A 15573-nucleotide genomic window follows, 5' to 3' on the forward strand; every position below is an offset into this window, starting at 1 on the left:
TCGATTGAAAGAGGAACATTGAAAAAAGATTTTCTTCCTAATTTACATTTTTCTTAAATTAAATTAAATATCTTTTTTAATTTATCTCAACAAGTATGCTCAAAAATTGCTTCGTCTCTTTTATATCACCCTGTATATATCAATGTGATCTTACGTCGGATCGAAGAGAAAGGACAAAATTTAATTTGAACATCTATAAATTCTATATTGTTATACTTGTTGAAGCTTTATAAAATATTGGAAGAGTTTTTATTGCACCACCCTATATATACTGTTCGAAGTTCAGAGACAGAAGATATGCAAATTTTGTGGAAATTTTTCCTTTCGAATCTCGCTATTATAAAGAAACGCTATTATACAGAAACATGTTCAAATCTTTCTCAATACTGTTTCGTGCTAAAAATATATATACTTTTCTTTAAAATAGAACCAATTAAATCTCTTGGAAATCTCTTTTTGAGAAATTACTATTGAGAAAATAGTTGAATGGTCAGACAAGTGTTATATTTACGAATAAAGGGCAAACTTTTATTAGTTTTATTTACAAAACATCAATGAGTATTAGATTACATCATTTGTTTTGCTACGGAGACTAATTGACTAGGTAATCATTATTTACACGTTCCCTTAATATTTATATTGCATCGTTTTTATTGCTAATCCATGATGGAATCATCCTCAAATTCGAATCGAATATTCGAACAATTTTAACTTCTATTTCTTAACAATATCGAGTGTTATAATCTCGACAATCTCACAACGTGTTTTCCAAACGTTACTCACATCTAAGAACTTCGAACGTGAAATGCATAAACGACAAAAACCCAACCCATATATAAATCTTTAAGGATCCCAAGATTCGTAGGTTATTCAATGGAAACGAACATCGGAGACAAAAATTCACAAGAAATAATCAATATGTCACTTTAATCACACATAATCGTCTAATGTACAATTAAGAAAATTTTATCTATTGCCTCTTTGGTATCGTTGATTCATTGAACTGATTCACGGTGATCGCTATAGCGTGCTCTAATTTTACCATACACCTATGTACACGTACATCTGATACCTATTAATTCGATCTAAATAATCGACACGACGAATAATGTGATCGTCGTACCTCGTCATTTTTAGGAGAAAGAGTGTCTATCTAAAAATTCCTCTCTCGACCACTGTATCTAATATTTTTTCTTTTTTCTTCTCTCCATTGAATACTAGTTTACGACTTTATTATTCATCGTCTTTCTTTTCTTTAATCATTTGCATTTTTTTCTCTCTCCCGATTTTTTTTTTTTTCTCTCTTGTTTTATCATCTCTTGGTCCGTGAATGAGTTTTTTCGCGCGATTGGCATATACGGTCTTATAAAACCCATTGCCATCCGATCTATATATAATCGTACAAGTGTATTACGCAGCTAACGTTTACTCATTTTTAGAGTTATACTACTGTTTTATTTTTTATATTTATATATATAAATACTTAAAACTTTACGCTATCGTAGATGCCTCTTTCCGTCCTTTGCACAAGAAAGAAATAAATTATTTCGTGCGAGTTATCTATTGCGCTCGTGTTCAGAACGGAACGAAATATGTATGTATATATTCCCCTTTGAACACGTGTGGATAATTTACAATATAGCAAAAAACAAGATAGCTACCAAGTGTTCGATGTAATGTTATGTACACTTTTATGCGCATGTGCACGTTCGTCGGATTTTTTCTGACTTTATTTCTTGACAAGATCTAACCTCTAAATCGCGAAATTAGATCGATATCAGGCTTATTGGATATATAAATGGGGCTTCATTGTTGGCACTTAAAAGATTGCATCATATGCAAAATGTATTGTTCATTGATGGACGAAATGATTGTTCGAATCGCGAGTCGAGTGATGAAGAAAATCTTTTAGCGAAAAATTTTGTATGAAGTATGAAGTGATTCGTATAAAGTAAAGCAAGCAATGAATTAACGTTTCTCGTTGGTTATTATGTTAACTGTTATATTATGTAAATGTATATAATAAAATGTTTTAGAGCACTTGTCATTGGCAAATACGATATCGAACGTTTGAGCATGCACAGTGAAGTATAAGACTACTTGTATATGCAAAATTTTACAAGAGCTACTTTAGTTTCTTTATATAGATTAAAAAGAAAAAATTCCATGTAAAATATCTTAAAAAATAATTCTCTATATTACTTTACACGAACCACTCTACGCAATTTGTATAAAATAAAAAGCAAGAAAAAATCTTACGAAAGTATAAATCTACGAAAGGACATTTTGATACGTTTTTCTTCAAATATATATCTTTCTCAAAATGTTCGAAATACGTAGTAGTACGTTTCATAACCATAAACGTCGAAACTTGGTCGAGAAAAGACACACTATTGATCGACTAAAAACTACGCAGCATCAAAATTTTGTCACAACTATATTCTAATGTAATACTACGTTTTCGTAAGCTAATAATTTATCGTAATTTATTTAACATTACACAATACACCATCGTTGATAATCCTCGTTATCAATATCGAATCTTTTAATATCTTTTTCTCTTTTCCGATATATTATAGGTATACTTTTTCCCAGACACATAACCAAATAGATCAATCTTCTATCGAACTCACTTTTCATTTTAGTCGAACACGCTTTTCGAAAACCCAATGCCATTACGAAACATCAAAGCCAACACGAATAACCCCTTTAATCGATTCTATATCGATCCGACAACACTTCTCGATTCTTTCCGCCATTTTCTCGAATTTATCGACACACATCGAAGAAGCATGCTCTACTTTGAATTTCTACAAACCTACAATAGCTGCACTATAATTCGCAAATACGAGCTCACGAAATATGGATTATATACGACGAATCATACTTTAAAATGACTGTATCATGTCGTTCACGAATTTCGTCTTTGCCGCAACATTTTAACACTTAATTTTATATATACGTATGAATAGCGCTATCTATAATTTTAAACGTGATAAATACAAAGTGTGCGTATATGTACTTGGTAATGATGGTGTGTTATTTGGCAGTTTCTCATGTTCCACTCCTAATATCTCTCACTCCTGTATCACTTTCGAAATGGATTCTTCATTTCATCTTCCCCCTGCTTTCTACGTTAATATCGAGATTAATATCGCCTTCTTTATATACAATGCAATCTTTGGTTTCACTACGAAATCTACGCGTTGTGTACACTCCAGGACGCCATTGCTCAACTGACATCTTGACGAATTTCTTGAGCTCGCGCACGTTATTTTCCCCATTTTTCGAAACGGTTCGTGATTGGCGAACACATGCTCTCATTTATTTCTATGATTCAACAACTACATACAAGGTCTTTTAGGCCTGCTCTATATAGAAAGTTACCAAACAGTTACCAATTACCAAAAAAAAAAAATACTATATGTTTAATTAGTAATAATATTCTATTATGACAGATTTTGTCAATTCAGAATAAATTTTAATATTTAAGCCCCGAGCCAGCTACACTATAGAATTATTTTAATTCGTTCTTTAATATCGTCACGTTAGAAATCAACTTATATTAAAGACAAAATTTTTCTCTAAGATTCCCACGAGTACTTAAATATACAGTAGATAAATATTTGGTACTGTTTTATAGTAATAATATTCGTTTTCTAATCGCGAGGTTCGTCAAATTAGTATATGATAAACTCATTAATTCAAAACTTTTCTATCCGATCCTTTCTTTCTTTTTTTCGTTTTTTTTTTTTTTATTTTACAATAATCAATACGTGCAATTTTTGTGTACATGCATATGCATACATTATGTATATTATATACATATAATATACATAAATACCGAACATGTGAAAAATATAAAACGAAATAAGGACCATCAGTCTTGGGAGATAAAAATGTCGAAAAAACAGTAACGAATCAAACGAGGGATAATGATATTATGGAAAAATGAATCGATCGTGGTATTAAGCCATCCACGGTTCAAAGAAAAAATGATTCAGCCTCTAAATCTCATCAGTCAATTCATTTCTTTTTTTAATTGATTGCACGCGATCAAAATTGAGCATTCGCAAATTTATCAACTCACCTGTATGTTCTTTTATGGGAATGTTTGTATGTGTATATGTGCCATTTTAAATGCAATATTAAATTATAAATGTATATGCAATGGAAAACTTGAATCTTTCGAAAAAAAATCGTGTCATTTCATTAATTTTTTTTTTCTTTTTTAAAGTATTTTAAAATTATTTTAGGCGAAACGTCGATGTAACGTTAGTCACGCTCTTTCTTATTGATAAAACATCGAATGTAATTTTATTTCATAAAGAGTCATTTTCATCAAATAATACTGTTCACAATAATCACGATTCGCCTAACGAGATATAGTGAAACGGGAATTTTCAAACTTCGTTGTTTTTCTATTTTATTATTGTTAATATCTTTTCTTTTTCATTTTCTCGTTGCACAAACATGAATATAATGTGTAAAGAATGAGCACATAATTGTCTTTTAAATGAGTTTTGTCGATTTATTAATGCCCTCGATGTAGAAAATCACAGTGTCACCGTTTCATAGCTGATCAAGAATTTGGCAAAATGATTGGATTTGTCTTTCACTTACCTGAGTTGTTATCAAACCTTGTACCATTCATTTCAAAATAAAATAACCATTCAAACTGTCACAACTATGTTTGTTTAGAATAGTACTATAAAATTTCAAGAGATAAAAACCACAAATGCTTTGCGCGATCCCTTATTTCGCGTGTTTCATTCAATACAACTTCTCATCCCAACATTAAAGTCTCAATTAGATTTTATAATATTATTTTATAAAAAATTCGACTGATGTTCTGATACAAGGATCAATTTGTACGATTGGATATATACTTCTTTTAACCTCACAATTACGAATTTCCAAACTTTTTCCCTGAAGAACAATTGTTTCACAATATTTTCAACATTGCACCAATAGTTTTCAAACAGTACACTTGTCAAACAAGCACTTGTCATATTTCCTTCAAATATTCATATCAATATCATAACCTCTAAAAGTTCACAAAGGAAAAGCGAGAGCCTTGCCTATTCGCGCGAGTTTGTCAACGATCAAAGCAAAGATCGTCAAGCGTTTTTGAAACCTAACTTCTCAAACAAACGATAATCAAGATCCAAAAGAACAATGGATCACAGATTTTCTACAATTCTTCAGACAGAGCGATGGGTGCTCTAGAACCAGGTTTCATATCCTTCACACCGATTCCGATGTCATCAACTGGTGCTGGAGCCAACTTCAATTGGTTGCCGTTCACTTTAATATCATTCACGGAATGGGACCTACCATGCGTAATAAGCGGTTTCGCTGTCTGATTAGTGCTTGTATTCGAATTTGAGCTGCTCACAGAATTCGTACTAGGACTAGTCGCGGAGTTCGAACTCGAACTACAGTTCACGGTACCGCTTGAGAGGGAACTCGAGTTAGAATTTGTATCTTGCATTTGATTGGTCGCCGTGGATTGCATTACAGGATTAGGAATGGACGATTTGGAACGAGGTTTCGGCTTTGGGTTCATCGAGTTCACGATAGGAATAGGGGTTGCAGATTGATCAAGTGTTTCACGAGCAGTGTCGAGCGCGGAATCTGGCGAAATTGGTATTTTAGTGGATACAACTGATTTTGAAAAAGTTGCGAGTTGGTTAGCCGATTGCGATCGCACTGTATGACTGCCAAGTTTGTCCCGCAGCGCCATCTGATAAGCTACTTCAAACGCCTGACCTAAGGTTAGGATCACCTCCGTTGCTTGGTCCTGAAACAGATATGTCTCACTTCGTAGATTTATTGTGAAGGTAATTAAAATTTAGATGAAATTAACAATGATACATTTTGATTATTAATAAAGAAGAAGTATAAATGATTGAATTACTAATAATATTAATAGATTTAACGTATTCGTTATTGGAATTATTACGAAGCTATTTCTAATTGTGCTGATAAAATTGAAACATCAAGAAATATGTAAAACTCTATTTATTGGGACAAAATTTCACTTAATATCCAATTAAATAATTTCCCATTGATTAAACATATTTATCTGAATGGGAAATCATGAGTTGTAAAGAGAATAAACTGCGTATATTACGTATATGCATGTAAGTATTCCATTTGAATTGCTTATTCTTCATTCGGATCAGTTAAATAATAATAATTCTAAATTCTTTTTCAAAAAAATTTTATATAGATAGATTTCAACATTGTGATACTGAAAATAAAAAAATAAAAATGGACTTACCATTGTTGGTACGCAAAATACATGGCAGAAATGCGTACGGCTGGCGTGGTCCTTAGTAATATATGCAAAATGCGTGAGATCGTCGGCATCCTGACAGGCGCAGTGAATGTTGCGAATTTCGTGCTCGCAAATCGGCTCCTATATCGATTCCCATCATTCCAAATACAAATGTATATAGGCACAGTAATCGTATTATGGTTCAACGTTAATCCTTTCGAACGTGATACAAACTCCATAAATGCAGGACATTGTTCTCCTTGTATCATTATATTATTGATTCGAAGTAATTTTGCGATAAATTCCAATTAATTTTATCATAAAAATTTTCAAATCACATACGAACAAATATAAGATAATACTTACATAAAAATAAGTAAAAAATATAGTTCAACTAAAATTATATTTTTATATGTAAAAAACTATTTATAAAGATATTATATTTAAATTAATCACAATTACACAAAGGATTAACGTTACTTAAAATTTTCTTCCACGTATTCTTTCTACGATACGTTTAAATATATCTTGTAAAAAATGTCTTACATTAGTCACTGTGTTGAGGAATCGAACGCCACGATAAGAAATCGCCAAAGTGATGTCAGGGATGACTCTAGGTTCGCGGCAAGTTTTCTTCAGTTTTTGTATCGATTTCTTTGTTGACTCAGTACCGCGTAACTCCTTTACCACGGTGGAACCTAGATACTACGCGATTTTTGAACAGAAAAAAAACCGTACCTCTAGAATCTACAAGGTATTTAAACGCTAAGCTTTTTTAAAAATACATTTCTATTATAAATCTACCAATATTAATAATGAATCGCATATAAATTATTTATAAAACATGATTATATTAATAAGTTAGTAATTAATAAGAATATATAATAAGAATTATCTTATGCATCATTAAATTGTTGTGCAATATTGTTGCAGAATCATGTATCAAAGAAACAAACGATTATCAAGTTGAACAGTATGATCTTCCAAATGAAGAAAGCGTTAAATGCTCGTTTATTGCGCTAGAGGTTACACCAAAGAAGATAATATTCTGAATGAAATGTGTTATTAGCTACACCCACGCTATAATTATGGTAATAGCCTTCACCTTGAAACTTGTCATGATTATCTGGCTGACATCACACACCGCACTCGTTATTCAAGAACCATACAATATGTTAGAACTACAGAGTAGAATTACGGAATACAATTTCTACAATGAAATATTCTGGTTTTTATAGCAACTATAATTTCCTTTTTATACAACGTTATAAGAAGCTCGATTACCGCCGATTTTTTTGATGTAACCATCTCGCAATGCAGTAAAATAAATCCCAAAATATTCATACGATATTAGAGTTGCATATGAAATGGCAAATTTCATATGTGTATAAAGTCGTTTGAAATATTCCTTATGGACAAAACAGTAACTCAATGAGGAATTTTATATTAACATAAAATATCAATTATACTAATTAATTTTCATTATTTTTGCCACATGCTATCACTATGTGAAAATGATACATTCGTTATTTCATCATCATTATAATTAAAAAACATAAAATAAAAGTTATATTTCTTGAAGAAAGTTAAATTAAAAATAATTTTATTATACTTTTTCAGAATTTTATTAAAAGAAGCACAGAAAGAAGTATAAAACATGGAGTAAAGCTTCGATTTCTTCAATTACACTCTTTCTGAAAATATAAGAAGTTACCAACAGTTAAAAACTATCAAGAATTCGGCCATTTCATCTACAACGACCTATGTAAATTATCCTTAATAACCAATAACAGAACCCATCCACTACGCTAAAGCACTAAAAAGATTTGGCTGTCTGGAAGGAACAGTTCAGTTCAAGGAAGAGACGGCAAAAGGCATGTAAAATAGTAAGAAGCAAGAAAAGAGATAGAAGAGATGAAAGAACGGAAGCAATTAGACTTACGTTGGCGACGTACGTGACGCAGCCGGTGACTAGAGCTTTTGGCTGGTGCCTCCATTGCGTCTTGAGGGTGGACGGGACACCGAGCAGCAACTCTGATGGTGCCCTGATCTCGAGTTGTTCCGGTGCCGAGATCGCCCCATTATGCGAACTGGGTCGTTGGGGTGGCTGCGGAGCCGGCCTGTTTTTGCGATGCCTTAATGTGCTCGTGCCGGTCGAATTCGTTCCGGTTATCGACGTACCGCCATTACCCTCCGTCGTTGTTTCCGGCAGCTTCTCCCGTATCTCCTCCTTCAGCTGCTGTATATTCGACTTCTGCGGAAACGAGGTGCCGTCGAATTTTTGAGTAATTTGAGAGAGCCTTGTCGTAGAGATTTTACAAAAAAAAAAAAAAATACACGTAGCTTCTTCTGATTTTTTTCTTTGTATTAAATGTTTGTAATGGTAAAATGTGTATACATATGATTGTAGATATGAGAATATTTCTAATTTTCAATTATCAAGGAAATTTGAAAAGTTTAAAGTATAAAATAAATTATCTTTCTTAACGTTTAAAATTATATTCAAGAAGTCATCTTGAGTTCATGTTCCTTAAAAATATATCAGATTACCATTTATCAAAATGTTATATATAAAACAGAATTTGTCTATCAGAAGATTGTCTATCTATTAAAATTATAAAATTAATTATAAAGTTGTGTATATTTCTGTATTCCGTTTCTCTCGAATTCAAAAAGAAAAAGGAGAGGAGGGGAGATTTCGAGCCGCTGAAGAAACTTTGCCTTTCGTCAACAATGTAAACTCCGAATACGTCAATATTAACACCATAGAACACGAATACATTCCATTAATTTCGACCGTGGAACATAAAACCTTCCAATAGATTTATTTGAACGAACGAACGACCGGAGCAAATACCTTTTTACATTCCAACGTCGCGTTTCGGCCGCGTTACAAGCAAATTTCCGATACGTCAGCGGAGCCAAAAATAAAAATGGACACATGTCGGCGCGAAAAATTTTCGCGCAGCGTTACAAAGCCGCGCACGAAAACCGGGGGGTGCTCGTGTTACAGAACGTGCAATTACACTCGTGAAAGCGTCGCGCGTTTCGAATCGGCGCCCGTACCAGTCCTGATGAAAAAAAAAAAGAAAAAAAAAAAAAGAAAACTTTTTGCAATCTCCGGGAATGAATCGTTTCACGCCGTTCCGGGAATTACGATCAAACCAGATTCAAACCACACGAGCGTATCGTTCCCCGTACGGATTACATCCCGCGAATCGTTTGTTACATCTGCCTCTCCTATATAATTTCTCTTTAGTATCGTTAAAAGAGAATCGTGTCGAGAGAGAGAGGAAAAATCGAAAAAATAAAATAAACCGATTGAAAATAAGAAATGATACGCTACAATCAAAAATATGGAGAAAGAATAAAAAGACACGATATTTTCCTTGACAATTTGAGTATTTTAATCTCTAATGATCACTATAATTTTCTACGAACTATTATATTAGAAGAGACGATAAAACCTTAGAATCGAAGAAACGTACCAATATTTAAAAAATAGCTTGGACTTCAATCTCCTATAAAAGATTGATCGAAAAAAGCGAAGATATTAATATATCGATCGAAGAACGAGAAGGGAACAAGAAAAAAGAATCAACTTCAAATTTATACAGCGTATAACCGTGAAAACCGCACGCGTCGAGATTCGAAGATTAATCCACAGACGGATGCCCCCTCCCTTCCCCTGGAAGCGCGAAGTCGAGAACTCCGCGCGCAACGCGAGGCCGGTAATCGTGAAATTCGATTACGAGGAAAGAATGGACGTAAGAAGCAGAGAAACGGGGGAACAAAGAGAGCAATTTGGACGTGTGCGCGTCGACCGACGGCCATTAATCGAATTTAATTAGCTAATTAAGGGGAGCACCGTCGAAAAGGCCGAGCGGCGAGACGCTCGTGCGAGAAGGCGGAGAGGAGGGAGGAGAGAGAGTAGCTCGTTAACGGATGCACGTATCGCGCTCGAGGCGCCCGAACAAAAACTATTAGCGTCCGCTCGAGCGATCAGCCTGAAAGGTTGGCTCGAGTGTCGCCTCGTGAGGCGAGTGTATATACGCGGGAAACAGGTAGCGGAAGCTTGGATGCGCCCCCTCCTCGGTTACAATAACACCTCTCCAATTAGCCACGATATTTACATTATGACGCGATCGGTAGGAAGCGATCGAGCTTGGCCCTGGCGTGTCGCAGCCACCCTCGAGCCACCACCGTCCTCTTTTTGCCCAAGTGCTTCGCGGCCCTTGTCAGACACCCCGTTCAACGGAATTCTTAACAGGAACCCTTCATCCGCGACACTCGTCACGATCCATTCTCGTTGTTTCTGTTTCTTTTTTCTTTTTCTTTCCTTTCTCTCCCCCTTTCGCTCTGTCTGATTTCGATTGGACTTTTAAAACGCGCGATGTGACGCGCCCCCTATCCGGACCAGGTGAGAGAATCGGCGGAAGAAGAGCGTCACGTGATCCGATCGGCGGAATGAACCTCGTTAACCCTTTCCAGACTCTTCGTCTTTCGGTCGTTTTACTCGTTTTGTTACGCGATCCTCGCGTTTATTATCGAAAAATTTTCTTGCTCGAATTTCTCTTTCGAGAGAAAAAGATAATTATATTTATTTGTTCTAATTTTTTTTCAATACTATTTTCAAATAACGAAACAACGTTTCGATTAATTTAAACACGAGATTCGTTACACGCTGAAAAAAAAAAATTCCACAGAGACATCTTCGAAGCAACTTCTGCATACGAAAGCAAAAATACCAAAGATTCTAAATTTAACTCTACAGTTAAAATATTTTCGCGATTTTTCACGGACACCTTTCTCGTTCATTATCGATTCCAGACGAATGTTTTTTTCGAAGGTAATACGCGTCGATCGATTCGTATTCAGTCAAACTACCAAGCGATTTCACTCACCAAGGTGTTCAAATCCTTATTGAGATCCTCCAAGTTGGGCCCGGCGCAGTTACGATTCTGCGCACGCGCGCTCGATCCGCTGACAGACGCGAGGATCCTCTTACGGTGCGCCGGCTTCTGGATCTCGAGTACGGTCGCCAATTCGACCTCCCACACGCACCTCACGCGCTCCATATCCGTGTACAAGTGCTTTTTGAAGGTTTCCGCGTAATTTTCCAAATGAATACTTTTCAACCACTCGTCCACCGATTGAACGTTGGATCGTTTGTCCAACCGTTTGTTCAATAAACCGACCGCGTCCATTATTACGGCCCGCTCTTGATCGCTGCTGATCTCCATATCTTTCAGATCGGTCTCGTCCAAAACCCCGTTCTGGAAATAACGTTCCACACTCTCCTATCTCCTATCTCTACTATATCTACATATTTTGCAGTTTCATTTTACCTCTCTATTATAATATTCGTTCCTTTTAACGTTTCTTAACTATCAATAAAGATAATAAAGCGCTCACTATGAAATCCAGGTCGTCGAATCCGTAGTTGATGAAGAGGGTCTCGTAATCGGCCAGGCCCAGCGTCGACAGCCACTGGCCAACGGAAGTGGAGACAATAGGGCTGCTACTGGTGTCCGAGCTCAAGCCTGTGCAGTCGAATAAAATTATTCCTTAAAAACCTCTATATATCTTAATACCAAATTGTTTCGAAGGAAAAAGTAAAAAACTACTTCTTTCCTATATCTAATACATATATATATATATACCTAGTCTCGTCTGGAACTCCTTCTCCAACTCCGTGACGAAGACCGACTCCCTGACGAGGCCCGTGCCGATCGACGCCATGATCTCTGAGATCTTGGCCCATTCCTCCTGCTCGTCGAAAGGGCTCATTATGCTAAGGGACTTCTCGTCCCTTTCGCGATCCCGATCCGACAACCTGAACGACACCTCTCCGTCCTCGAGACGTTCTCCGCCTCCGCCATCACCTCCGGTTCCCATTCCGCATGCGGATGGCCCGTAAACGTTACGCAGCCGACGCAGGGTGCGCGGTCGCTCAGCCGTAACAGACCCTTTCAACAAACCTGTCGAGATTACGATATGGATGAAATTTATTATTAAGCCGCGAGTTACGATGAAATAACGTTTCACGATCGGAGATCGAACGTGTTATCCTTTACGATTAAGAATTTTCGTTGTAACGCGTATAAGAAACATTAAGAGGGGCGGTGTCGAAACGAAAATAACTGCGTCCTTTTTTAAACCGCGTTGTTATTGTTGTTGTTTATCGGTTTGAAACAGCTGCGAGAGGTAATTTTATGGATGTAACACGGTTTCGGTTCATTCGGAATTGAGGTTATTTTTCGATACTCCACGCCAATTTCGTAACACGTTGCATATTTCGGTTCTACGGTTTTCCTTTGCTTCTTTTTTTATTTTTTTTTTTTATTTTCGATCCTGTACTTCGGTTTTTTTCCTCGATTTTATGATATGTATTATTCTTTCAGGTCTTTCCATAATTAATTTTCGATAATTCTATATCGATTCGAAAAAGATCGTCGAATATATATATATATATATATCGCGTATCGATTTCGTAGTGTTACTTCACAACATTGGGAACGTTAATAAACGCTTAAATGGTTCAATTTTATCGGGGAACGAATTCAAAACCGATGCTCGAAACTTAGCTGACCAGCACTTCCCAACGGTTTTAAACGCAAACACGTCGAGCCTGTCTGGGATCAGCCAACAGATATCCATAATGGATAGCGTACGAACGAATTCACGGATACGTTGAATATTCATTATTGATTCGTCATTGTTCGATACCTCCGCGAGATTAGTTCGCGGAAGATAATCAAGACCTGCTGTCGACACGGATGTCTTTAAGCAATTGCGTCCTGTTAAAATTTTATTTTCTCGAGAAATGAAAAAAAAATGACACGGGAACGATTTTGCAAAATTACCATGATATTTCACGAGATAATTGTTTGATTATTCGCAAAGGAAACGATATGAAAAAATTATGTTTAACGAGATGATCGCTGTTTAATATTTTTCGAGGAAAAATACGAAACTGTTGACGATATGAACGAACGGGTGATCAGAAAAATTGATATTCTCAATTTTTGTCTCTCCAACATGAATTATATATTCTGATATTTCAAAAAATAAATTGCATACGCATAAAAAAAAATTGTACATTCTGCGTATATATTTTATAGATCGCTTTGATCACAGGTGTTATTCAAGGATCTAAGAAATAACGTGTTAAAAAAAACATTTATCACGTTTCCGACGAAGTTGGCGAACGTGAAGCAATCCCCAATATTTTCGAAACTATTGGCAATATATAAAAAAATGTTTCAGATAAAGGTTAACCAGGTTTTTATAAAAGGGGACGTTGTTAATTTTTTGGTAAAAAACGTATATAAAGGTCAAATTTGTTTTTTTTTCCAAATAGAATCGTATATTTTTAACTGTTAATTAATCGATTTGGTCGAGATTTGATTAAAATTCACAATTGAGAGAGAAAAAAAATAATATTTTTACACAATAATTTCCTATGTACGCATTTCCATTAAGAAAATAATTTGTTTCTAGAAAGATATCATTGGTTGAATTATTCTCATACGTTTATAAAAAAAAAAAAAGAAACGAAAAGAGAGATGACGATATCGTCGCGTTAGATATTCAAAACATTGCTGGTCACACGTCCCAACATCGTGGCCGGCAAATAAATTCAGGTCTCGAGTAAATAAAGAACGCGGATAAAACGTTTGCCGGTCAAAGTACCATAAAAAAAAAAAAAAAATCATTTGCGCGTGCACTTGTTGCGAACGTTACATTCGCAGTGATTGAAGAGAGTGGACAAACATTGGACAAACCGTGGACCCGGACCGTGTACGACACACCGCCAATCGGACAAAAAAAAAATTCGAATCGGGGAAGATTATTGCGAAATCGATGTTTCCTGTCGCGAGCGATATACGGAAGAGCTTTTCAGCGTTTTAATTTTTATTGATTTAAAAAAACGTTTCAAATTCAGATAAACGTGAGCATAATGAGGAAATTTTTCGCTTTTGGGATCCCGCGTTTTGAAAATCTAAAAAAACTCAAAAGGGGTATTTCCCACGAATTTTTCTAAATCTGAAACGCGTTCCAAATATTTAAAATTAATATTAAAAGCAAAAATAAATATTTAATATCATACTCCTGGATCAGATGCAAATAATCCTTCAAATTGAGCCGCAACAACGTTTCTTCAACAACGTTGCTCGCTGTTTTCACAGTGTCAAATCTACTAGTACGAGGGGTTGAAACGGCGTCACGCCCCTCCCCCTTTCTTCTCCAACGCCGTTACAATCGACGCCTTGGAAACACCGCCGCGTTACCCATGGAAATTCTTTCATACGAATTTTCACAAATGAGAATTCGCGCCATCTACGCACGTACGAATGGGCCGGCTCAGAAAGGCTCGTGAAACCTCATAGACGGCGAAGAAAAGAAAACGAAGGGAAGAACGTGAGATGGGGTGACACAGGCAACCAGCCACTATGAAGAGAGAGACGAAAAAAATACCACTTTAAGCAGCGGCTATGAACGCCTTTCAAAGACGCTGTGTGTATCCTTTTTCCGCAGGCGCACGCTCGAAACAGAGAAAGGGAGAGAGAGAGAGAGAAAGAGAGAGAGCGCGTACATACGTACGTACTTAAGCTAGTACACGTGCGGACGTCGTGAAAAGCTCATAAAAATATTAAATAGACGAAGACGGAGAGTGATAAAAAAAAACGAAGAAGAAAAATGGAAAAAAAGAGAAAGAGGTGTACCTGAGTAGACCTGAGAGTGTATATGGGCATAAGGGTAAAAAAGAGAGAGAGAGAGAAGGAGAGCGCACGTTACAAGCAGCAAACGTACGTAATTTTAATTAAAGCTCCATGATGAAGGGCGTCGCCTGCTCGCGCGCACTCCAGCCACCACCCGTTATATTATGTAGGCAGTTATTCAAGTCATATACACAAATTACATAAATCCTCATCGTCGTTCCCTTTCCTCCACCTTCTCTATCTGCCTGCCTTTCCCTTTCCTTCCATTCCACAACCTTAGTCCAACCATCCACCCATCCTTTCGTGTGTAGCTTCTCCTACACTGAATTTTTTTCTTTTCTTTTCTTTTTTTTTTTCCCCATTTTTTCCCCCTCTTCCTTTCTTTTTTCTTTCCACCTCCACAGAACTACCATTATCTATGTCGCTCAACGTGACACTCCTCCCGCGAGACTTTTTTCCTTTCCACGGTTGCCATTCTTCGCCAGTCGTCGCACAAGCAACCGCCGGCTTTCACGGCGTAATAGTTTCCCTTGTGAGAGAATCCGTTTAATCGCAGTAATTGGG

At 36.1% G+C, this 15573-nt stretch overlaps 1 protein-coding gene and 1 long non-coding RNA gene across 6 annotated transcripts in view; one reads left to right on the forward strand and one right to left on the reverse strand.

The window, feature by feature from the left end:
- Positions 1 to 506: 506 nt before the first annotated feature.
- Positions 507 to 15573, reverse strand: part of LOC107993750 (ankyrin repeat and SAM domain-containing protein 1A) — a 71034-nt gene continuing 55967 nt past the window's right edge. For 3 of the 5 annotated variants that reach the window (XM_062076250.1, XM_062076252.1, XM_062076251.1), the window contains 7 exons: positions 11947 to 12264; positions 11699 to 11826; positions 11188 to 11559; positions 8226 to 8537; positions 6830 to 6988; positions 6287 to 6424; positions 507 to 5803 (listed from right to left, as the gene is read on the reverse strand). In XM_062076250.1, coding sequence (XP_061932234.1) covers positions 5195 to 5803; positions 6287 to 6424; positions 6830 to 6988; positions 8226 to 8537; positions 11188 to 11559; positions 11699 to 11826; positions 11947 to 12264 — 2036 coding nt within the window. In that variant the 3' untranslated portion in view covers positions 507 to 5194. The remainder of the gene's footprint in view (positions 5804 to 6286; positions 6425 to 6829; positions 6989 to 8225; positions 8538 to 11187; positions 11560 to 11698; positions 11827 to 11946; positions 12265 to 15573) is intronic. The other 2 variants (XM_062076254.1, XM_062076253.1) reach the window with 1 other exon arrangement.
- Positions 6835 to 8912, forward strand: LOC107993756 (uncharacterized). The gene is made up of 3 exons (XR_001765163.3): positions 6835 to 7037; positions 7217 to 7374; positions 7904 to 8912. It is a non-coding gene; the product is annotated as an uncharacterized LOC107993756 (long non-coding RNA).

The sequence above is a fragment of the Apis cerana genome, linkage group LG6 (genome assembly GCF_029169275.1).
Source record: "Apis cerana isolate GH-2021 linkage group LG6, AcerK_1.0, whole genome shotgun sequence".
NCBI classification, from domain to species: domain Eukaryota; kingdom Metazoa; phylum Arthropoda; class Insecta; order Hymenoptera; family Apidae; genus Apis; species Apis cerana.